A 24800-nucleotide genomic window follows, 5' to 3' on the forward strand; every position below is an offset into this window, starting at 1 on the left:
AAAAAAAAACCAAAACTCAAAACTTCTAAATTGCACATTTCTTTTTGTTACCCCAAAAAAAAATACTTCATTAAAAATCAAAACGTCGAAAAAATTTCATTGAAATAATATTAAAATTTTGAATTTTTTTATTTAATGATCATTTAAATAGATAGATATCACTTGCAATGAAATTGATCAAATTACAAAATTAGAAAATGATTATATTCGAGTCAACAAAATAAAGATAACGTTAGAATTGAAATAAAATAGACATTTATTTTATATTTACGTGCCATAGTTGTTTTGGTACAACATTTTTTTATATATAATTACTTGAATCAGATAGATATAGATGACTCTTGATTATGAAAAAATTGACAAATCTAGAAGAATCGATGACATTAAATTGCATGGTTAGGAAAGAAAGATAGAAAGAGATGCACATTCATAATCAAGTTGCATCACTAATTAAAATTTGACAACTTGGAACATATATGCTAAGATTTGTGTTTAAAATATGTATAATCAAATTGACATAGAGCCAGAATTAGTCAGTAAAAACGTGGTTTGACATTTAATCACCATCAATTTTTTCGGCTTTTTCTTCAATTGGGTTGAGTGTAACATCCTTCTTTACTTGGAGTGGGTCACTAGCAATTTTGAATCTTCTCATATAGTTATCAACAGAATCAAAATGGTCTCTTTGGCTTCTATTATAAGAAATTTTATTAACCAAATCAAGAAATTAGAATACAACTCAACAAATTCAAAGTAAACTTAGTTCAGACTCTGACATTGTATAACTTAAACTTAATACTTCAAGATTTGAAGACCTGATTCTTTCTTTTACCATTGGGATAAGGTCTCATTGACAATTCTTAATTTCAAAAAAAAAAAAAAAAAGAAGCACATGTGATATATTCAAAAGGGAAAGCAAAAGAATGGATCAACAAAGTAACTTTAGATCTTTGAAGAGAGTATTTTAATGGCCCCAAAAGATAATACTTCTGGAGTATTTTAGTCTTTTTTTTTTTTTTTTTTACATTTACAAGAATTTTAAAAAATAATCACGGTGGAGTACTGTCGTAACGTGCGGGTCCGAGAACCCGATCGCTAGAAGTGATGAAAACACTAGGAGTCGCCACCAATCTTTTTTTCTAGGTGTGATTGGCCACTTATTGACTCAATTCTAATCGAAATTAATTTTAAACCCGTCGAAAAGACGCTAAACTAGTCTACGTTTTTTTTTTTACTAGGTTTGGGACTGTGATTACGCCCAGGGAAGGATTAACACTCCCATGACGTCCATTCCATGAATGGTACCATTTGATTTTAGATTATCTTATTATGGCCTTAATCTTTAAATTTATTATGTTTCCTTAGTTATTATTCATTTATTTTGCTTTCTACTAAAATATTTTATTTTGACTTTGCAAGTATGAGATGCACATGATGCGTTCGTGAAATGCATGAAATAAAATTTAAATGATGTCGGACAAATAACTTTTTATTGAGGACATTCTCCCGGGTCCGCCCATCATACTGGTGGGATCCGGGGATATTCTCTCATCTAGAGAATTATTCGAAAAATTCACCTTCGTAAATTTGACGAATAAATCTCATTATTGGGGTTATCGTACATTTTGTTTTTGGAAAAAATATTTTCATGAATGTAAACCTATTACAAGCAAAAGCCTTTTTATTAAATATGTTTCCCGAGCCCTCCCATCGTACTGGTGGGACCCGGAGACATCCTTTCACCTAGGGAACTTTTCGAGAGTAACTCGCATTTGCAAGATTTTTGAAAAATCCCATCATCGAAACTTATACTCGCGAACAAGAATATCTTTATGCCATGATATGCATGATGCGATAGAAATATATGCTATGCTTATGAAGTTCAAGATTAGTTCTTTTATTTCTAAGTTCTCACATGTCTTCCTTGCTATTTCTTATGGATTCTCTTTTTCTATATCCCCTTTTATAATTAGGCATGTTATAAATTATTTATGTTTCTATGTTATTTAGGTGGACATTTTTTCTATGTAAATAATCTTTCATTCAAAATCTATAGCAAGATATCTTATTTCATATATATATATATATATATATATATTTTTTTTTTTAATTCCATTTTTCTCTTTTTATTATCTATCTTATTCTCTTTACATAACACTTATTAATCTGTTTAAAATATATTTTATACCACAAAATATTTAAATTTTATGTTTTAAACCTATTTATTGTTTTGAATTTTCCATCATTGACTATTTTAGTTATTCATCTATTTATTTATTGGTTCATGAAATGAGATACTTGATAATTCTTATTGAAGAAACTTGCAAACATTAACATGTGATTGATAAAAAAAACCAAAACTCAAAACTTCTAAATTGCACATTTCTTTTTGTTACCCAAAAAAAAAAAATACTTCATTAAAAATCAAAACGTCGAAAAAATTTCATTGAAATAATATTAAAATTTTGAATTTTTTTATTTAATGATCATTTAAATAGATAGATATCATTTGCAATGAAATTGATCAAATTACAAAATTAGAAAATGATTATATTCGAGTCAACAAAATAACGATAACGTTAGAATTGAAATAAAATAGACATTTATTTTATATTTACGTGCCATAGTTGTTTTGGTACAACATTTTTTTATATATAATTACTTGAATCAGATAGATATAGATGACTCTTGATTATGAAAAAATTGACAAATCTAGAAGAATCGATGACATTAAATTGCATGGTTAGGAAAGAAAGATAGAAAGAGATGCACATTCATAATCAAGCTGCATCACTAATTAAAATTTGACAGCTTGGAACATATATGCTAAGATTTGTGTTTAAAATATGTATAATCAAATTGACATAGAGCCAGAATTAGTTAGTAAAAACGTGGTTTGACATTTAATCACCATCAATTCTTTCGTCCTTTTCTTCAATTGGGTTGAGTGTAACATCCTTCTTTACTTGGAGTGGGTCACTAGCAATTTTGAATCTTCTCATATAGTTATCAACATAATCAAAATGGTCTCTTTGGCTTCTATTATAAGAAATTTTATTAACCAAATCAAGAAATTAGAATACAGCTCAACAAATTGAAAGTAAACTTAGTTTAGACTCTTACATTGTATAACTTAAACTTAATACTTCAAGATTTGAAGACCTGATTCTTTCTTTTAGGCAGTTAAGTAATGCATAGAAAAGGAAAAGAAAAATAATTTCAAAATTTGAGAAAAACAAGGAAAAATAATTCCAAATTTTGGGAAAAATAATTTCAAATTTTGGGCTTAAAAGGGATTGAATCTAGGCCTCTAAATTTTAACTTAAATGATTTACCACTATACCAAACCAATTCATTTAATTAAAATAAGGGTGACAAATTTATATATTTATAATTTTATACCCATAAAAATAAAAAAAATTAAAAACTAAGGGGTGGCGGTCACCACCCTTCTGTCTTCGCCACTAAATCTGACCAAACTCAAATTTAATTTTAAAATGAAAGACTCATTAAACTCGACTTGACCCAACTCATAAATACCTCTAATCATAATTGAGTTCATATATATTTAACATAATGATTTGTTTAGCCTACTATTGATGCGGTAGAAAATACCTGTACATAATAATTTCTTGATGTGATAATGAAAAAATCAATAAACAAAAAGGATATTCAAACACAAGGGAAAGCTAGGAAAAGAAACACTTATAAAATTCAAACACCAAAACCAACTAATCACTTGGAAGTAAGAACAGACCGAAGATGGTGACGGAATAGTGGTTGTCACTACTGAGTTTTTAATTTTTACTTCGAAACAAAACGTTGATTTGATCAATGACTTTGTATGATTACTCTCTAACCACCCCTCATACAAAACCTTGGATCGCCGCTGCTTGGAAACAACTCAACACTATTATTAAAAAAAAAATATGAAATATTTCAATTGGAGTTATAGTTTGAATAATATTTTAAATGATTAAGTCTTAATAATTAATCCAAAATCATCTTTTGTGTTTGTACATACGACTTCATGATGTAGGCACCACCCAAGCAAATCGAAGTCTTTGTTAAGTTGGGAATTGTCAACAAAAAGTCTAAATGTTAGGCGTATGTTATGAATAACATAAACGTTTATGGCTCAAATTTCTGTCGTGTAAAGCCGTCTCATGAGGGATACCTATGGAATCTCTCTCCAGTGTGATATTTGTTAATATGCTAACTAAGCTTTTGGTGTTCATCCTATTTGTCTCTTATACGACCACTTCTTCACCATCGGCTACATCATCATTTTTCTCTATTATATGAAAAAAAATACAAATTTTAATACTTCCTTTGATCCCATAATTAGAGTTGAGTTTAATTTTTTTTGGATAAAAAATTATAATCTTTTATTTTAAAATTATAATTTATTAAAACTTTAAAAATTAATATCTAAACTTATAAAAATAAAATCACACTTTTCTAATGTTAAAATTGGCTTCCATAAAATATTTAAACCAATTTAGATTAATTTTGAAAAGGTATAATATTTTAAAAAATATTCTTAAATTATTCAAAAATATTTAAATAAATTTTTATTTTTTTATTACGTTCAATAATATTTTTATTTTTTTATTTAGAATCAAATAAACTTTTATAATTAACGATTGATTAACTGTCATTAATCAAAACACAATTTATCATTTTATATCCATATAATATTGACATGATAATGATGTGGGTAATGAAAATACATGCGGTCATGTCCTCATGCCACACTAGTAGGTGATATCACCAACCATTATAACACGTTAGCATTATGTTAGTATAAAATGATAAATTGTGTTTTGATTAACTACAATTAATCAACTATTAATTATAAAAACATATTTGATCCAAAGTAAAAATATAAAAATTTAATTAAATATATTAAAAAATAATAATTTATTTAAAATTTTAAAATAATTCAAAAATTTTCTTAAGATTATACCAATTGAAAATTTTAACAAAAAAAATTATGCTAAAAATAATATTTATGAAGGACAGAGAACATTAAGTAATCAATACGAGTATCCCCATCCTATAAGTTTAAGTTCTTGCGTATGTTTGACATGAATGCCTAGGAAACGTAAGAGCCTAAATATTATTTTCATTGATCGGCTTTGAAAAGATGATTATCACATTCGGGCAATCGAAGTAAAGTCATCTTGCCCGTATGTTTTTGACTTTTTTTGCAATTTAGGTAACAACATAATACTAATTGTCGCAATCTTAATTTTTTGAATCTAAAAAACCATCCAAATTTTAAAAAAATCCAAAAAGAACATTTATTTTTGTTTTTGTAAAAAGAAAAAAGAAAAAATTATAACGTTGTAGAAATTCATATGATTTTATGTTAATTTCACATTGTTTAATTTGTTAAAAATTCAACAATCTTATTTATTATGAACCAATATTGGCTATTGTTAACATTCGAATTTTGGAAGCTTAATTGTTACCCAAATTTGAATCATATTGCTCTACCTTTGTGAAATAAACAAAAATAAAAAAGAAAGAGTAATAGAGAGTGCAAAAGGAATTGTGAAATAGTCCAACAAAAGCATGTGGGCCATTGATTTCTTTGAAACCAATCAAACCTAATCCATCTAATTTTCCAACTCCTTTTCCATAAAAGTATTTGAGTAGAAGAAAAAGAGAAATGGTAATATATTAATACTGATAGCCTACCAAAAGCAAAATACACAATATTACCTTGAAAAAAATAAAAAAAATATTAATAATAAACCAAGACATGTTAAGTCACTTCCTTTGTTTTTTGATTTTTTGTACAAACAAACAAAGAAAGAAAGAAAAATGGTGTCCCACTGTGTACCTTCTCCTCTAATATTTAATTCACCTGTGGTAGGTAAGCACGGTAAGCATGGTTTTTGCCCTATAAATACGTTGCCATCCCTACAAATACAAAACAAAGCACCGAACAGAAAAAAAGAAGGCCACGTTCACAAATCTTTTCACATAAAACCAAACCAAATATGCCAGTTGACAGCTCTTCCCCTTCTAGCCAAACCGTCTGTGTCACCGGTGCTGGTGGCTTCATCGCTTCCTGGATTGTCAAGCTTCTTCTTGAAAAAGGTTACACTGTCAAAGGCACTGTAAGGAACCCAGGTCGGTTTTCCCCTGTTTTTTGCATGCAAAGAGGGAGAATTCTTGTTATTTGTTTATGTTAAATGGTTTCGTGGCATTAATTGGACGTTGGGTTTTTGTTTAGATGATCCCAAGAATGCTCATTTGAGAGAGCTTGAAGGAGCAAAGGAGAGGCTAACTCTTCACAAAGCTGATCTTCTTGATTATGAGTCTCTTAAGGACGCCATTAATGGGTGTGATGGAGTTTTCCACACGGCTTCACCCGTGACCGATGACCCCGTGAGTTGTTTATGTGTTTTTTGCTTTCTTTGCAGTACTCGAGTAATATTCTGATTGGTTCTAGAGAAAGTTTGGAGAGAAAAAAAAAATGAATCAACTTTACTTCCTGTGTCAAAAAAGTTGAAAGACACAGCTCAACAACGACCAAGTTGAAATGTGTATTCGCAATTTGCCATTTTAACCAACAATTCTTTGTCATGGTGGGTCCTGTTGCCAATTGAACAGCTTTAACAGTGGCCTAGTGGGCCACCGTACCAATAGATTGACCAAACTAGACATTATCATTTTCCTTGTCTTTACAGATTCATCTATAACAAAATTCAGAAAACTGCTCAGCTTAGCTTATTTTCCTGTCCGACTCTTGTTATTTCCTATTACTTTGATGCTGTCAATTTGTCAAATGTCCTTCTGATTCTGTTTACCTTAATTTTCTGTCAGAAATGAAATTCCAGTAGGGTGACATACATGGAATTCACAAGTTTATACCATTTTTATGATGACGATGGATTACACCAAACTTATCCAATGAACCTACCTAATATTAAATAGTAAATGTTAGGTGGAATGTATGTGTGGAGTCAAATTTCTTTTAATTTATTAAAATTTACTAATAAAGGCTACACTAATAAAAAGTTTTTTTTTTCTGGAAGATTATGCGATACTGATGATTGTGGTTGGGATTTTTTGGTTAAATTAAAGGAACAAATGGTGGAGCCGGCCGTGATTGGGACTAAGAATGTGATAATGGCAGCGGCTGAGGCCAAGGTTCGACGAGTGGTGTTCACGTCCTCCATTGGCGCAGTGTACATGGATCCCAGTAGGAGTCCTGATGTTGTGGTTGATGAGTCTTGCTGGAGCGATCTCGAGTTCTGCAAGAACACCAAGGTAGCATTAATCGAACTGCAAAAACTATATAATTATTGTATATCTATTTGGACCGATTCAGATTACCAGGGTGCTGCTAATTGAGAGAACACATGTCAAAGTAGTGTGGTTCCGTGAGACACATGATTAGGAATATTAAACAAAGGGAAAAGTCAACTTTAAGTGACCTGGTGCCTGCCTGGGAACTTTCCTGCTTGGTTCTGGGAAATTAAGCAAGGAAACCAAACTGGGTCTGTTCTGGTGTGGTCTGTATCCTGGATTAATGCACCTTTTAAATGTCAAAAGGCCCTGAAATTCCCTGTTTTGGTAAAATCTCCGGACATTCTGCTTATTTGGTAAATACTGTGGAAGAATATACAATCAGTGTTTGCTGACGTAGGATAGCCACCATAATAGACATCCCCCAATCCAAGAAGAGAAACTAAATGTATAGGCACCATTTTCCTTCGATCGAACAGTAATGGAGATGGAAGCATACAAAATTTTCTATAACAAGTCATTAAAATTTTCTTTCTCATATTGCCTGGATTAATCCAAATAATTCAGTCGCCTGTCACCCAAGAATTTGAAGTATGGTAAGACATGGATAACTTGATTTAACGGTTGATTCAAATATCCTACAAAATTGCAGAACTGGTACTGTTACGGGAAGGCTGTGGCAGAGCAGGCAGCATGGGAAACGGCCAAGGAAAAAGGGGTAGACCTTGTGGTGATTACCCCAGTTTTGGTGCTAGGTCCATTGCTGCAATCAACTGTAAATGCTAGCATTATTCACATCCTCAAGTACTTAACCGGCTCAGCAAAGACCTATGCTAATTCAGTTCAAGCCTATGTTCACGTGAGAGATGTTGCATTGGCACACATTATGGTCTTTGAGAATCCCTCTGCCTCCGGCCGATACCTCTGCGCCGAGAGCGTCCTCCACCGTGGAGAGGTGGTGGAGATTCTGGCCAAGTTCTTCCCTGAGTATCCCATCCCTACCAAGTAAGTTTTTTACTGTAATAGCTCCCATGTGAATGAACTCTAGATATTGCTTAAGAACGTAGCGATTAGTAGTTCTGTAGTGTTAGTTTAAGACTTTGAGAGAGCATACTAGCTGGTGGGCAATCAATAAAACAAACACTTTCCAAAAAAAAGGAAGTAATTCTGTAGTGCGGTTGGTAAATGGGGCCAGTTTTGTCTTCAACTGGCAAACAGGATGAAAATCATAACAAACTTTAACAGCATTGATATGTTATTATTGTCATTACAGTCACTGAAACAAAAAAAAATGGGACAATCAGCATTTATCAAAGATTTTGTATGTTCATATAAGGATGAAATAATAGGGGGAAGAATAGGTGGAATACATGAGTTAGTTTGTGCCCAATTGCAGCAATCAACATCTAGAACCATATAGGTGGAACTTCTCGTGTACTTCCACGCTCTTTAGCCTAAATGCCATGTATCCTACTTGTCCTGGACCACAATTTTAGTTTTCCTGTGATGTTCAGGAGAATTAATGGGACACGTTTCTTGTAGTAGGAGTGACACCTAATCTTGAATTCAAAAATTAGATTAGATAACAATCTCATTCAATATTAACCAACCTACACTTCAACTGCGGGCTTAAATATTAACCACCCATTTTAATGAATACAGTAGCTTCATACCGAGTCAGCTCTTTAGATATCAGTCTTGTAGTATTGGAGTCAATCAATTTGGTGTTTATTCAAAAAAAAATAAAAAAACTGTGGGCTTAACGATAATCCCTTGTTGACTGCTAAACGTCAACCAGTGGCATGAAGAAATTGATGTCCTCAATTAAGAATAATCTAGTCCACAAAAAAAGGGAGAAGGAAATGAGAAGATTTTACTTCCAGGGTTAGCTTTGGTGGCAGTTCCTTCTGAAGTTGAAGATTCAATAGGATTTCCTTAAAAACTTGGACAATAGGAAAAAGTTCATTTATCACGAATAAAAACCCATGATGATTTCATGCTGAATTTCCTTTCATTTTCACATTACGTGGAATCATTATGAAGCAAGATTACTTTTTGGAAGGCACCATATGGTCAAACTTGGTGAGAGAAAAGAAAAGAGCGAACCCCGTTATGAAAAAAAAAATCAAAGATATGATAATAGTGATATTTTTCTCATCACTCGTGACATCATCAGTTTCTGTGAAAAGGATAATAAGATGCGCAAGGCATTGAAAAAGCAAGGGGGATTAAGATTATAGCGGGCGGAAGATAAGCATGGACACCGGCAGTCTTCCACTGTCTTGGTTCAGGGAGGTGGGGCAGTCGCTGCACCAGCTTTGACGACTGACATCATCTTACCTACTATTTCGTACGAGATAAGTGGATTGTTTTGGATCAGGTGATGAATGAATAATGGTGCACAAGGATCTTCACCTACCCCAATGTCTCTGTCAAATGCTTAAGACTTGAATTAAAAGATATATCCTGTTCTATCCACCTACTGAAGTTCAATCATGGAGATTGACGAGAAGTGAAGGGTTCATTTTTTAATATCCAATGAACTATGGGGCTGCAGCTAGGACAAAAATTTGGGTCCCCCACTTCTCCTATGAGGAATTTTCTTTTGAGAATTTCATGTATGGCTATACATGATAGTAACGGAAGGGCAGCTGAACAACGCGTGATTCCTAGCTACCAAAACAATATAGCCTGACATTGGGACCAATTTTCTTTAATGTATTCACGGAAGTACCTTGCATTATCTAATGTATATTTTCATCCCAATTATTGAACTAAGAAGCTGAAATTATGTGTGTAATTAATAATTGCAGGTGCTCAGATGAGAAGAACCCAAGAGCTAAACCCTACGAGTTCTCAAACCGAAAGCTCAAGGATTTGGGGTTGGAGTTCACCCCGGTGAAGCAGTGCTTATATGAAACAGTCAAGAGCTTGCAAGAGAAGGGTCACCTTCCTATACCAGCACAGCAAGACGATTCACTTCGGATTCACTCTTAGGGTTTTCTCTGAGAATATTTGTGGCTACCTTGCCACCACTGATATGGGCACAGGAAACAGGACACGCCCCCGTGGAAGGCTAGAAGCGTGCCAGCATTAATATTTTAAAGGGAAAAAAATTGGCAAAGTATGTTGTAACCCTTTTGTGCTTTGATTGCTTATTATAGCTAGTGTTGGACTAAAAATAATATTCTCTCGAACACTTTATTATCTTCCAATTGATAAAGTAATTCAATGAATATATATAATAATCAATGTTATTAAAATAAAATATGATGTTTCGAATTTAAATAACTTTATTTTATTTTTTATGAATATCACTAAATTTGTCAATTCAGTAAATTACAAATGAAAATCTTTACAAAGTACAACAATATTTCAGTTGAGTATATTAATAAGATTTTATACTCCATGAGCAGCAATGTATATTTGGAGTGAAATGACATGTCTGGGGTCATTGTAGCAGAGCAGTGGAGACTTAAAATTAAGGAGATTTGATTGGGGGACATATCTTATGGCTATGGTCGAGGGGAATAAATTAAGAAATCAATAAATATGTACTAGTAAATAAAGGCAAGAACAAAAATGACAATTAATAAATAAGGACTCATAAAAAAATTAATAATTTACTCGTGAGAAATACTTTTACTACATTAGACATTAATTTCTTTTTAACATTTAATTAGATAAGATAATCATTCAAATTGAGAACAGAAGTTCGTTACTTTTTGCTTCTTTATAAGTTGAGGATTTAGTTTTTAACTTGTATACTTCTTAAATTTATGAATAAATTTTTAAAATTTTTTTATCTATTTAATATGAGATTAAAATATTTTATTTACTTCAACATGATATATGTATGTTGGATTCAAAGAAGTGTATTCAAATCTCTTTCTGTGCATCCAAGAAGGAAAAAAAAAACTAATTTTGAGTTGAATGGTCAAATTTGAATTTTCATCAATCTTTTTCACTGTGAGGTACGACAAGAGAGTGTGACCAATCTTGAGTTGAGCTCTCTCAAGTCCCACACACGTCACTATTACTTGAGTGCAAGTGGCCTAACATCATTGGGGACAGTTTTAGGGAGATAGGCCATACAATTAAAATTTGACGAATCAAGAAGTGGACACTTTTCTCATGAAACTATGATTGTGCATAATTGCCCTTATCCTTCAACTTCTTTTAATCTTCAGCACCCTGCCTTTCTACCTTTTTCAACATACCCTACCCTTGAAGAATGAGGGAGAAATTAGGCAGACAAGACATGATACAACCTGGATCCATGTACGAAATAGGAAGCCAGATTAGACTTGGCAAGAGACTTTTTTTTTTTTTGAACAACACCTATAAAGAATGGGTTTGAAGCTAAGTGTAAAGAATATAATGTTAAGGAAAATTTGTTAATGTATTTTCAAAATCAAAGATAATTTTTAATATGAAAAATTGTTACTATTAGACAGACATATTAAGTTATGTCAAAGACAATTGGATTGTCGGTGATTTTTTATATAAAATGTTACGTCTTTTGATAAAATGATATTTGAAAAAATATTTTTAAATTTAAAAATTATAAAACAATTGAAAAACATCACAATTTAAAAATTATAATATAAAAAGTTATCTTGTCATATTGTGATTAAAATTATGAATGATTGTCTTTTCATAAGATAAATATTAAAATAATACATTTATCTAAAGATTATGTCATGTAATAGGTAAAAGTGTATTTAAGACATAAAAGTGCTATAATGAAATGGTTGTATCCTTAAAATGAGATACTTTCAAGTCTATATAAAAAAACTTACAACCATTTTGACACATAACAAAAAGTAAGACAAGAGAAAAAAAATAGGAGGAAAAAGAGAAAAGTAATGGTAAGAAAAGTGATATGTTCTCAATAAAAATTCAAAAAAAAAAAAAACCTTTGAGTTCCCACATTTACCAAAATGTCCAAAGTCTTTATAATCTATTTATTAGGAGTGCGCAGCGGTCGGTTGCAATCGAGCAACCGACAGCCACCGTCGGCTACAACCGACGATTGCAATAGCAACCGTCGATCATGCCGATTAGCCTCGTCGACCGATAGAGTCGACCCTCGAGGGGGACTCCTTCCCCCCCCGAACCGATCGAACAACCGGTCGGTGACTGCCTTGATTTTCATTGAGGGTGAAAGTACAAAAATACCCCTCATTAAATACTTTCCTTTTCGCCCTCCATAAGGGTAAAAGAGTGAATTCGCCCTCAAAAGCCCCAAAACGTGCTTTTCACTTCTGCAGACCGCCAGACCCTAACTCTCATATTTTCTCCCTTTACCCCGACGGCCCGACCCCCTTTATTTTCTCCTTTGCCTTGCCGCCTCCTACCTCTCCAACTGAACCCTAAACCAGCAACCGTCTTATACAGCCATACTAATGCCTATTACTGGTGCTTTTTACTCAAAATTGTTGTTATTGCAAGGTAAACAATAGTTCAAGACCAAATCAAACTAAGCACACAGTCTCCTAAAATCGCACCGAAACCAATCCACCCACCTATCCCAAAAACCGATCAAAATCGATTTTAGGGGGGGCGGGTGCGGTTCGATCGGTTAATTTGATAGAAATTTTTGATCAGTTTTACAAAAAACCGATCGAAACCGACACGCAACCGACTTTGCTCACTCTTACTACTTACTACAGAAAATAAACTCTAAGACCAAACAACTTTACAACCCTCAGGTGTTTAGCAGTCTAATCTCGTAAGTGTAAGGTAAAGTTAGATGTTTTCATTATATTTAGAACTATTCGCATAATTCTCTTTTTGTATACCAAGCGGTGGAGGCGAAATAAATCTTAAAATAACATCACACCTTGAAATCAATTTTACTTATTCTCTTTAAATTATAAATAAACCCCATTTGCACCATCAAAATTAGCATCATGAAACTTGTTAGCTCAAATATAGTAAGTACTCCAACAGAGAAGTGAATTAAATTTTAAAAAATCTTAACATAAATTAGATTTTGGCATAATATCTAAAAAAGCCCCGAAACTATTTAAAAAAATTTATATAAGCCCTTATACTTTTATTGTCTTCAATTAAACTCTTATACTTTTATTTTGAACTCAATAAGTCTTTATATTTTTATTTTGAGTCAAAATAATAATTATTGATTTAGTCAAAATACCATTTGTTATTTTATGTCACATGGCACTAACATAACGTGCTAACATATCATAATTGATGATAATGTGATATGATAATATATTATAATTGATGATGATGTAATATACTAATTTGGTATGATAATATGACCATGTAGTATTTTTCACCTTTCACATTAACATTATGTCAATACAAAGTGGATACAAAAAGACAAGCGACATTTTGACTAATAAAAATTAATTAATCCTTAATCATAAGAGTTTGTTTGATTCAAAATAAAAATACAATAACTTAATTGAATACAATAAAAGAATAAAAGGTTATTTGAATATTCTTGAATAGTTCAGGTGCTTTTGCGAGCATTGTGTCTTAAATTTTCAATGAAATTAGATTTGCAAAAATCTTTCCACAAATTAGATTTTCAAGAAGATATGCCAAAAGCAAATTTATAACAATTCAATGAATAAGTAATTGAAAGCAAATGCAACTACGATAAAGAGTTCAAAGTAGAGAGAGCTGCAAAACCGATTTAGAAAGGTTCGACCCTTTCTCTTGGTGCTTATGTCCTCTCCATTAACTTGCTAAGGAGTTGAATCCACTATTAATATCAACACAAATATCTTTTCAAGGGTAAAGTATAACATGTTTATCTTTTCAAGATTAAGATAGAACTTTTCTATCTTTTCAAGACTAAGATAGATTCTCGAATCACTACCTTAAGCTAAGATAGATTCTCTAATTACTACCTTTTGAAAGCTATAGTAGAAACTCTCCTCTTTTTCAAGGTTTGAGCGTTTTACAACGAGTTGTACAAGCAAGGATACCTCTAGTAAGTGGATATTGTTTAGCGAGTACAAGTATTGAAGAGATGATAATATCAAGCATGAATACAAAGAGTAGGAATGAAAGCTCAAATAGAGTTAGTAACACTCGGAAACTTGAATGCTTGAAGAATGAAGTCGTATGGTTGCTCTCAACTTGGTTCTTCATAAATGGGCTGAGGGTGCTGTATTTATACTTAGAAATGGTGTTGTAACCATTTGAGAGTAATAAATTAAGAAGAAAGCTGTTGCTTTGCTGAAAAGTGCGCCTAAAGATAACAAGAGATCGATCCCTTGAGCTGCAAATCCAAATTTTGTTAGAAGGGGATATACCCCTCATTGGGTGGGATCGATCTCTAGCTAGGGACCAAGTTGATCAATCCCTCATCTAGAATCGATTCCTGTAGCCTTCTTAAAAAATACTTCACTTTGAATCCATTTTGATGTAAAATTCCGAGACATTTCAAAATCAATTACTTAAGGGGTTTTGTATACGATGAAGTTAAGCTCAAAACTTACTCAAGCAATTTTGATTATGGTTTTTGTCATTTCAAAACTAAAATCACTTTAAAGCTAACAAAATTCTACTACCCAAAAGTAACATTCACTGCCTTTTCTAATTGCAACATTCACTGTACTATGTCAATCAGTCCATGTCCTCCGTCTGCTCCCTTCTTTGAGGCAACTGCATGCTTACTATGTCTTCTCTAGGAAGGCAGTCTACTGAGGTTCTGCCAGAGCCGTTGACCATGTGTCGACTATCAGGTGTAGTTAATGCCAGAAGGTGCGTCGCCTTTTTATTAGGTCGGAAGACCAGGTAAGCAACTGCAGCCAAATAAATTGCCACACCCACAAATCCAAATATTCCCAAAAACACCACAGCAATAAGTTTCCAGTGACTCTGAAGAAGGAAGTGGATGAAACTCGTCACCAGATAGTATATGTTTATACCCATGATCAGGGAACCAATGATCCATGCTATAGCTGAAACCTGCAGAGAACTTACCATATAAGTAATTCTTTGATAAGTATTATCACTCAGGTATCAATCAGTGGAGCTTAAACAAACTCAGGTATAACTTTAAGATTACTGAAGTTCTCAGCCAGATAATTTTAATGATAACAATTGTTTAGTTGAGCAACATCCTGACAAGGTCTGTGATAATACTTCTATAAAATTTGTAACTAGATAGCACCTTAGCCTTAAATCAGGAAAGAAAAACTAGTGTTACCGCAGTTGAGTTGGCATGTTCCCCCATCTTGGTCTCACTGCTGGTGAACTTGAGAAGTGGAATGAGAGCAAAAGGCAGCTCAAACGATAAAATCATCTGCGAATGCAATATCAAGGTATAAGCAACTTGAGGATGATGCAAGGAAAAATCATGATTCCTTTTTGCCATAACTGTGACAATTCTAATGATGAAATGATGCAACTTCCTGCCATTTTCCATAGTCGAAAAGGAAGTGAGTGCCTCAAAAGTTATTCAGATGCATTCTTCACCATATACTCAGATTGCTTTTTATTGTAGGATCAACTATTCTAATTTTATTATTCACGCAACACACTCCCTTTATCCATCCAAAGACAAGATAGAGGTGTCTTCGAGGTGAACCAAATACTTCTATTTGATGCAGCCAAATTACTATCGTCACATGACAAGACAAACAACACTTCTTTTCTTCTCCAATATGGAATCATAATGAAAGTGTTAAGCACAAAAAGTTAAAATCAGAGCCACATTTAAATTAGGTGCCTACTTTATCCGTTCTCTAATATTCAGAAACCACTGCTAGAAACATGACTATCAGATAGAAGATCAAGGTCTGAAGAAAATAGTCATGGCACATTGCCGCTGCCCAACAAGCAAGTAATGTAATTAAGGGAACAGCAGTCATACAAGGAGCTACCTCATCTATACCAGAGAACTGATGAATGGCAGTCATTTATCCTTTGTTGGGGTAATACATTGAGGAAGCTCAGAGTAATTATTAAAAGCACCCTCTTAAGCTAGCTAACTATAATTACACATAGAAATCTCAATATATTCCAAAGATTGATAGTATTTAGATGTGCACAAAAAAAATTGAAAATTACAGGCAAATATAGCATACCGACGCAATGATAATTAGCTTTCCAGCCCCAGCAGAGCCACCAATGATAGCCACAATTAAACTAGGGACAATTGCCAAGCATCGAGTAAGAAAGTTTCGAAGCCATGGTTTTAGTCGTAAATCAAGAAAGCCCTATAAAAAAGAGGATGTTCCAAGGAAATAAATTAATGCACTAAGCAAATACTCAGACAGGGCGCAAAAAAGATACACAGGTTATAAGGCTACAACAAAAATATCTTCTATCAAGTCACATTGAGAATGGAAAAGCATCAAGCACTCTTTTCTCAGTGAAACATAGAAGGAAATGAAAGAACTAGAGCTGAAATAGGGGTTCTTTTTTTTTTTTTTTTTTGTAAAAAAGAGAAAGGAGTTTATTTCTTTACTATTATGAAGAGACAAAAAGTAGAGTAAACTAACCCCAAGTAGTTATTATCAAGACTTATTTGAGCTCAGACAAACAAGATATGAATCTATAAGCTATGCCCCCCACAACATTCTGAGCTCCACAGATTAATTTTTATCAGAGTGATAGGTTTTATAAAAACAGAGTAACAATTACTTCTAACTTCAAATTTTCAATATAAAATTGCTTACATTGTTTTATTCCCAGAACTTAAAGAATCCTAACTGGCAAAATGATACGGAATAGAGTAGTAGAGTACCTGCATTACATATTGCCCAGCATATGTTCCAGTTATAGTAGAACTCTGACCTGAAGCAAGCAAAGCAATTCCAAAAAGTTTTGAACTCCAACTACCTAAGACATTCTGTAAACAATAATATAAACAATATCATTTTTCAAATCTAGCATGTTCAGGAAAGAACAAAATTACCTTGAGATGAATCTGACCTATGCATTATCTATTAAAACCCAAGAGTCAGGGAAGTAAGGGCAAGTAAAGATGTTACAAAATGGCTAGGACCACATACTCTTAGTAAGAACGAGGCCTTGTTCAGATCTAAATCCTCACAGCTAGCTTGATCTTCTGGATTCATATTTGAAGAATTGCAAACTGCTCCACTTACAGAGATAATGGAGACATTAATGAGAAAAGCCACCATCAAAGCAAAGCCACTTTCTATCATATAAAATCTGCAAGCTTCCTGCAGACAATGTACTGCTTCAGATGTTTCTCATTGGTGCATAGAGCAAATCATCACTAACATGTAAGGTTTCCTATCGTAGTTAATGATATCCTATTAATTTGCCTTCATAAATTTAACTGTAACCAAGTCTTACAGAGATTATATTATTCCAGCACTCAAACATGACTGCTGACATACTTTTGCAACTTAGCTTTTAGAAGAAGGGGAAAATAAAACCCAGGACAACAAACTCAGATTTTCTGTCCACAAAGGAAAGTTTGAGCTAAGTGAATTGCCAAGAGCAGTTCGCAGTCCACAAACCAATTATACTGCAACTATAAACTTTCTCCTGAATATTTTCTAGCTAGAAAAAAAAAATTATCCACAATTCAGAGAGCTACTCTCAACTAATTTTGTTGGTGCCTTGGTGGACAATACATAACTAAATATTAAATGCTTCCATTGAGTTTAGCATGAGGACTTAAAAGGAAAGTAAAATACAAGTGTAATAAAATGGTTAACTCTACCACCTCTAGGAAGAAAAATATCAGACAGAGATGGATTACTAATGTTGCTTTTCAAAGGAGGCAGATCATTGTAAAATTCTCAACTATGGTTGGCATGTACGCACATTTGGATCACATTTCAGTTGATGTGCACATGGAAAAGCAAGTTTAAAACTAGTATGCTTAAAAAACTTAAAATTATTCAAAAAAAAAAACCTTAATGCCCTGCACTGATCGTGGGATTCTCCTGGAAAGCACCAGTGCTGAGTGGAGAAAGAGGTTGTGCCTGCAAGAAGGTCACACAATCCAACAAATCTACAATGTTTCAAAGGGAAGGAATCACTAGAAACTGGGAAGAAGAAAGAAACCTACGGCATAACCATAGCGCCAAGGAGTGAAATGGCTAGACCAGTTGCACCATTTCCTTTGAGTTGAGGAACAAAAAGCCCTTTAAGAACTTCACCAGCCACGGGCTTCGCATAGCCAAGCTCCGCCAAAAAGCACCCAGCAATTGTAAGAACAAGAAAAGAGATAAAAATCTCAAGCTTCCTAACCTGAAAAATAAAGGACACAAAGGCTTGAGCTAAATGCAACTTATCCAAATCTTAGTTCAACCAAACATGCCAATGAAGTGGTTTTTGTTTGGTCCAATGACACAGAGCAACAAATGAGAAAACTGCAGTAACACTTAAATGCATAAGGCAGAAAAAATCAATCAACAGACCCCATATTGCTGCAATGCTAGAAGAACCAATGTACTGAGCCCTGTCAAAAGGACACCAATCCAAACTGGGATATTGAAGAGCATGTTCAATGCAAAGGCTGTGCCAATCACTGGACAATGAAGGGATCATAAGTCAGAAGAAGAACCGAACATGAAAAACGAATCTAAACTGAAGAAAAAAGCAACAGAGAATAAGCCCCAGATTTCAGCCGATTCCTTCCCAAGCAATTTTTATCAACAGCATTAGAAGGCTAAAAGTCAGAAGTATGAATTGGAAGCCATATGAACGGCGCACAAATTTCTCCAACATTAATGTAGCATCAGCATTATAGTAGTAAAGAAAGGTGGTACATGGACTTACTACACAATTTTTAAAATTAATTGAAGTGCTGCATGATTTTCAGACCTTAAGTTTTTTTTTTTCTTTTCTGAATATAAAACATATTGTCCTGAATTATTCCCTTTGAAATATTTCCCATTAAATTAAGACCTTCAAATCATGCAGCAGAAATGACCTCATATTGTTGAGCTTTTAAGCAAATAAGATTTATACTCACCTTCAGGAATATCACATGCAACAACTGCAATTTCAGCAAGTACCCATAAGATGAAGTTTGGGCCTCTAGGATATTCAGCTCTGCAGTGTTCTGCTAAATGCTTCCCTAGAAAGATGAAGGCAACATTTGAACTGAATAGAAATATCTTTAGCAAACATATAAGAAGAAAACATGTAGCAATACACACCTGTGACAACACCCAAATTGGCAGCAAGGGACTGAATGACAAGAGCAGCACATGAAGCCACTAATATGATCCAAAGTAACTGCAAGAAAGATTAAATCATCTTAAGAAAAACTGAGGTGGCCTTTTTAAAACAAAAAAGAAGTAAAATAAAAGGAGAAGTTAATGTTAGTTTCACACAAGCATCAATATTGTTCTACTAACTCTAGTGGCATAGATCAAGAAAGAAGCAATGTCTATTGAGTATCAAACCAACCATAATAAGAGCCATATCTGTTTCAGTTTTCTCATCCAAAGTTGTTCGGCAAAAGAATTTTTATAATAAGACTTTGTTAAAATGAGAACTTTACAAGTTTTACATCCAACGGGAAAACTTCCAATATTATATCGTTGCTCTATACTCCTACTCTATCCTTTGCAAACAATACTTGCTATCAAGTTGTCAAATTCTGTCTGGAAAAAAGAGAACAATTCAAGCAAATGACTGCAGTGGAAAGTACTCACCTCATACTTGTACTGTGCTCCAGACTGCAGATCAGTTTCAACTATAAGTTAAAACAAAGGAATAGTGTTACAATTATATGCTTACATAGCATTTGAGAACAAAAAAGAAAACTTTTGAAAATATTGATCTTACAATTTCCAGGATCAATGTATGCAATTGAAACAAGGAATCCAGGACCCATGTATGCGAATAAGTTTTTCCAGCTTTTTCTCTGCATTAATAAAATGCCATTAATGAAAATTTGCATAATCATAGTTCCTGTAAACACTCAATTCTTATACATAAAAAGTGCAGTAAATCCTGAAAACAAAATATCAAGAAAATCTTTTCCTCTAGTCATGCCAAGAGAGGAATGGTCCAGCAGGAACATGTAATCTGAAACAAATAATACCAAATATTCTTTTAACCGCTATTCAGTTAGGAAGATCAATATTCTAAGCAGGAATTTTATACTTCAAGTGTAACAATGACAAGTTCCATTCATAAAGAAATCAATTCAATAGCTTCCAAGCTAAAGTGACCACATACCAATGGAATGGTAACCAGATTTCTCACCTTTATATACTACAGCATTTCAGCTCTCAGTGATTAATTAATGTCTTCTCACATATTTGATAAAGTAAATAAGTAATAATCACAATTATAAGCAGATCAAACTACTTGATGGTTCTATGGCTTATTGACAAATAATCAATGTATACATATTGAATTAGTTTTATCCTTGTTGCTCAAATGAAGACAAGATATGCAATCCTTTAACTGTGTAACCTCAATACTTTCCTCTTGATTACCCCATATCTTATTTTCTATATGCACACATCATACTTTTTTATTTATTTAACAGCATAGGTTTTGTATGTTCAAGCAAGATAACAGCATCATAATTCAGTGTTCCTCTTTGCAGGCGCTATCAATCTGCATCTGCAAGCCTCCTATGTTGACAAAAGAATTGTTTTTTTAAAAACTCTTTTTCCATCCTATCCTATTCTCTGGGCAGAAAATTCCAGTCTAGTAGTCCACTGACAGCTGGAGTAGAAAGGTTTATGCCTATCTCTACATTAAATATTTTTTGCATGAATATGCACTTCTGGGCTAATTGTATTGGAAATATAATATTAATAAATGGAATTTCAAAGCCTTGCTTCAAATTATATGAGTCATGATGAAAAGCAATTAACCAGTATAAAAAGCACAGGAAACAAAAGGATGAAAAGCATTTTCACAAGATTTCTCTCACAGCATGAGCCTCACAGCTTATTTTCCCTGGATAATCTGTAGTCACTGAGGACCACGCAGAGGCTTTTGATTTATAACATCCACATGCCTCTAGCCTTTGGATGACTTGGGATAATCCAGAAATAAATTTCTATTATAAATAAAGATTTCACACATAGTCAAATACTTTTTCATATGCAATAGCAATATTGAAATGATTTTGCTGATGAATATTTAAATTTCTCAGGCTACACTGTGAGAGCACTTCTTAGGCAAACTAAATGTCAAAAATGTAATCCAATACTGGCTCTCTCATATTGACATCAAAATCCAGAAGCAGAAATTGCAACATGTAAATATAAATTACAAATTCCATCAGAAAATAGAAGAAGAAATAAGAATTCTTAACACTTTGTTACTTTAAACCTTGTAAATCTTCAAACTTGGTGTCTTAAAGACAATTAAAGTGATTGATTACCCCAAAAAAATTAAGAACTCAGCTAGCATTATAAGATAGAATAAGCCTAGTCATTCCAATCAACAATACAGGACAAAATAAAAGAAGGCAACTTGAGCAACAAAAGCAGATATCTTGCGATGTCATGCAAGTTTCAGAATCCATTAACAACCAATCTTGTCAGAGATGATTCAAGGACAATCTCTACACTAATCCCTTTTTGCAGCAAACAATTGAAAAAGTCATCATCAGGTTACACTTAATTGGCCACCGAAGACGACCCGGACCATTCCGCCCACATCATCCATTAACACTGTGAAATGAACATCTAAAAAATGGTAATCTTCACCTAAATCCACCTCTTAAATAAGAACCTAACCATCCCACTCACATGACTTGGATCTTTCTCTCTCAAAATCCAAGTCCAGGTTTCTACAAGACCTCCCCTGAACTTAATCTACCCATGTCAACGCTCAGCTACTGTAATACAGATTCTCCTTAACAAAAGAGATTAAATAAGTTTTAAACTGTGAAAAACCTTCAGTTGAAGAACAAAGATTGTATAAAAGATTATATAAAGACCAAATCAAACTCACTTCTGGCACCACAATTTGATCAGTATCTGCACTCTGGATCAGAGGGGCATTTGAGAAACTCTGGTTTCCGGTACTAGCGATGAACTGGGGTTGCCTAGAATTTGAGCCCGCCATACCTTCTTCCTCTCTATCCCACTGGGCTTAAAAAAGCAAACAGTAAAAACCAATCAGCAAAGTAAATAACGAATGAGCATTAAAGTTGAAGCAGACACAGTCAGAGTTGAAAGCAAATACTTTTAAAAATAGAAGGAAAGAAAAACAAAGTTTTAAATACCCATCTGATGGCTAAAAGTAAAGCTTGAGAACACAATATAAAAGATTGAAAGAACCCATAAAAACCAGTGTTATAAGCGGAAAACTATTGTGACTTGATACTTGATTGGGATTGAAAGAAAAGCAAGTGAAGCATATTCTTTTGCAGAAAAAAGCATCATTCTTTCTTGTTGGCATATCAATGAACCAATATCCATCATATAATGAGAAAATGCAGGAAAGGAAGTGGTCATATGGGGTTCAGCTGTAAACAGAAAGCAAGCAAATCAGGGTTGAACAAAACTGGGACAGAAGAAAATGAAGATAGAATTTTCTTGGCAGGCAAACAGAAAATTGCAAGTATTGTACATGCAACGACAATAAAGAACCAGACGAACCTTAGCTCTGAAAGATTGGCATTCAAAGGAGAAGGAAAGGAAAGAGCAGAGACCCAGAGAGGGGGTTGCCTCTCAGTTTCTCCTTTGTTTTGTATGACAAAGTAACACTCTTCCTATTATTATATATAGCGGGAGAGTTCCTGCATTGGATAGAAGTCCCTCTCACTTAAATCGTATGCTGCTTTTCTGACAACCACTTTGCTATGCCTTTTTGTGGGGCTCTCTGCCCTACAAGTCTCTTATTTCTTCCCGGTTTTCTTAACAGAAAGGAGATCTCACTCTCTCCTTCTCTTCTTTCTTACTCCTCTCTCTCTCTCTCTCTCTCTCTCTACAAAACTGAGTTTGTTATTCTCTCAACCCACTTCCATATTAGTCTCCATGAGCCCACCTTACCCTTTTCTTTCTTTCCGTACAATCACAAACTTTTTTTTTTTTGCTTTTTTCTGTTTTTACAAAAATAAAAAGTAAAAATTTTAATCAAACGGAAGTTAAATAATTAATTTTTTTATCAAATCAATTATTTAATTTAAACCAACTTAACAATTAAGGTTCATCTAGTTTTAAAAAGATTTTAAATTCTAATCATCGTAAGCTTTTGTCAGCATTAATCTCAAATATATGAATTTAATAATTTACATATTACTGTCAAAAAGAATTAATCCGTCTATCTTGAATTTCTTTCTTCTAATAAAATAACAAGCTTAATATATGAAAAAAATATTAAATGCATTAATTTTGTCATTTTCTTCTATTGCATAGTATATTAAATGTATACCTTGATCATGTTATAATTCCTAAGTTGGCATCATATGCATTATGTTTTAGGCAATTAATTAACTACTACTATTTTATGCTACAAAACTCCAATCATAAATTCTTAGATGATGAACAAGTAAATCTTTAGGAAAATTTTCAACAACCACGTGCTACATTTTACTGTATAATTTTTAAAACAATGAACTCCATTGACTGTTTCTTCAACCTCCTATTGGAAAGATATAAATTTTTTATTCTTTTCCACTATTAATGATGAATTTAGTTAAAGTCAGACTACCATGTTTAATATTTTTTTCCATACTTATCTCTTAGGTCCTAAATCAACTTACATGTGTCTAGTGATGTGACGAACATAACATAAGAAATGATGTGATCGCACACATATGTGGTGATGTGACAAAATAGATGATTAAAAATGATTCAACAGAATCTATCATTAATAAATTATATAACAAATGACGTGACAAAATACATAACAAATAAATTACAAGACTTTATAAATTATATTATAAGAGCATGCAAAATTTGACATATCAAATGAATTGTCGTGGTTTAAATGTCAATGCATGAACAACCAACTCGTGAGACAAAATTTAAAATAAAATTAGTCTCGTGTATATATATATATATATATATATATATATTTCATTCAATTGTGTAATATATATAATTTTAAAATATATAGTTTTATATTCTAAAATAGTGCAAAAAGGAAAATGAAACATACCACTTGTCCATAGCTAAATAAATGAATAACAAATTACACCTAATATTGGCTTTTTTGTATTTTTTTAACATTTGAAAATCCATGGAATCTTCTGCGCACTAAAAAGATAATAATCTTCTACTCTCATTTATCACATAAGTTAAAAACCGTTACATAAATAAATAATTCAGTTTTTCTCTCTTTTGGTCGGATAAATAAATCAACCTGACTTTCCGCATCAAAATTAAAAATCGAACGGCGTGGAAACGGTCGGGTCTAGTGCAATGGTTACGTTAACCGCATGGGATAAAAGCCCGGCGATTTATTCCCCAACGTGTGGCCGTCCCTTAAATTTTAGAAGCACACAACCGAGCGCTACCACGTCGGCCAAAAAGATCAAAATGGGACCTGCCCGCCCCAAAACGACTATTTGCTTGATGGAAAACGACAAGTGGCCATGATACTTAGTTTCTTAGTGGTCATCGTGTGTACTATGC

The 24800-nt window shown here is 33.1% G+C and overlaps 2 protein-coding genes across 3 annotated transcripts; one reads left to right on the top strand and one right to left on the bottom strand.

Moving 5' to 3' along the window:
* The first annotated feature begins 5908 nt into the window (after window positions 1–5908).
* LOC18595421 (cinnamoyl-CoA reductase 1) lies at window positions 5909–10534 on the top strand. Its single transcript, XM_007023354.3, has 5 exons — window positions 5909–6144; window positions 6248–6402; window positions 7102–7287; window positions 7919–8271; window positions 10080–10534. Exons 1-5 carry the CDS (start codon window positions 6012–6014, stop codon window positions 10261–10263), a joined length of 1011 nt encoding a protein of 336 aa, XP_007023416.3. The 5' UTR covers window positions 5909–6011; the 3' UTR covers window positions 10264–10534.
* Window positions 10535–14730: 4196 nt separating this feature from the next.
* Window positions 14731–22994, bottom strand: LOC18595423 (metal transporter Nramp1-like). 2 transcript variants are annotated; one of them, XM_018122486.2, is made up of 14 exons: window positions 22821–22994; window positions 22171–22310; window positions 20035–20113; window positions 19902–19942; window positions 19401–19479; window positions 19214–19318; window positions 18657–18766; window positions 18305–18486; window positions 18149–18218; window positions 17271–17444; window positions 17003–17107; window positions 16341–16472; window positions 15461–15556; window positions 14731–15219 (listed from the first exon to the last, which is right to left on the bottom strand). In XM_018122486.2, the coding sequence occupies exons 2-14, from the start codon at window positions 22282–22284 to the stop codon at window positions 14875–14877; spliced, it is 1632 nt and encodes a 543-aa protein (XP_017977975.2). In that variant the 5' UTR covers window positions 22285–22310; window positions 22821–22994; the 3' UTR covers window positions 14731–14874. The 2 variants fall into 2 exon arrangements, with proteins under 2 accessions (XP_017977975.2, XP_017977974.2); XM_018122485.2 differs by having other exon boundaries at window positions 22171–22305; window positions 22821–22991.
* Between the last annotated feature and the right edge of the window lie 1806 nt (window positions 22995–24800).

The sequence above is a fragment of the Theobroma cacao genome, chromosome 6 (assembly GCF_053813885.1).
Source record: "Theobroma cacao isolate CCN51 chromosome 6, ASM5381388v1, whole genome shotgun sequence".
NCBI lineage: Eukaryota > Viridiplantae > Streptophyta > Magnoliopsida > Malvales > Malvaceae > Theobroma > Theobroma cacao.

What these genes read in the sequence shown, in the direction of transcription:
- LOC18595421 (XM_007023354.3), top strand. Translation starts at nt 6,012, where the DNA reads ATGCCAGTTGACAGCTCTTCCCCTTCTAGCCAAACCGTCTGTGTCACC. An exon ending in CACCCGTGACCGATGACCCC is followed by an intron (nt 6,403 to 7,101) that starts GTGAGTTGTTTA and finishes GTTAAATTAAAG; the next exon opens with GAACAAATGGTGGAGCCGGC. An exon ending in AGTTCTGCAAGAACACCAAG is followed by an intron (nt 7,288 to 7,918) that starts GTAGCATTAATC and finishes ACAAAATTGCAG; the next exon opens with AACTGGTACTGTTACGGGAA.
- LOC18595423 (XM_018122486.2), bottom strand. Translation starts at nt 22,284, where the DNA reads ATGGCGGGCTCAAATTCTAGGCAACCCCAGTTCATCGCTAGTACCGGA. An exon ending in AGGCCTCGTTCTTACTAAGA is followed by an intron (nt 17,108 to 17,270) that starts GTATGTGGTCCT and finishes TATTGTTTACAG; the next exon opens with AATGTCTTAGGTAGTTGGAG. An exon ending in AACATGCCAACTCAACTGCG is followed by an intron (nt 15,220 to 15,460) that starts GTAACACTAGTT and finishes AGTTCTCTGCAG; the next exon opens with GTTTCAGCTATAGCATGGAT.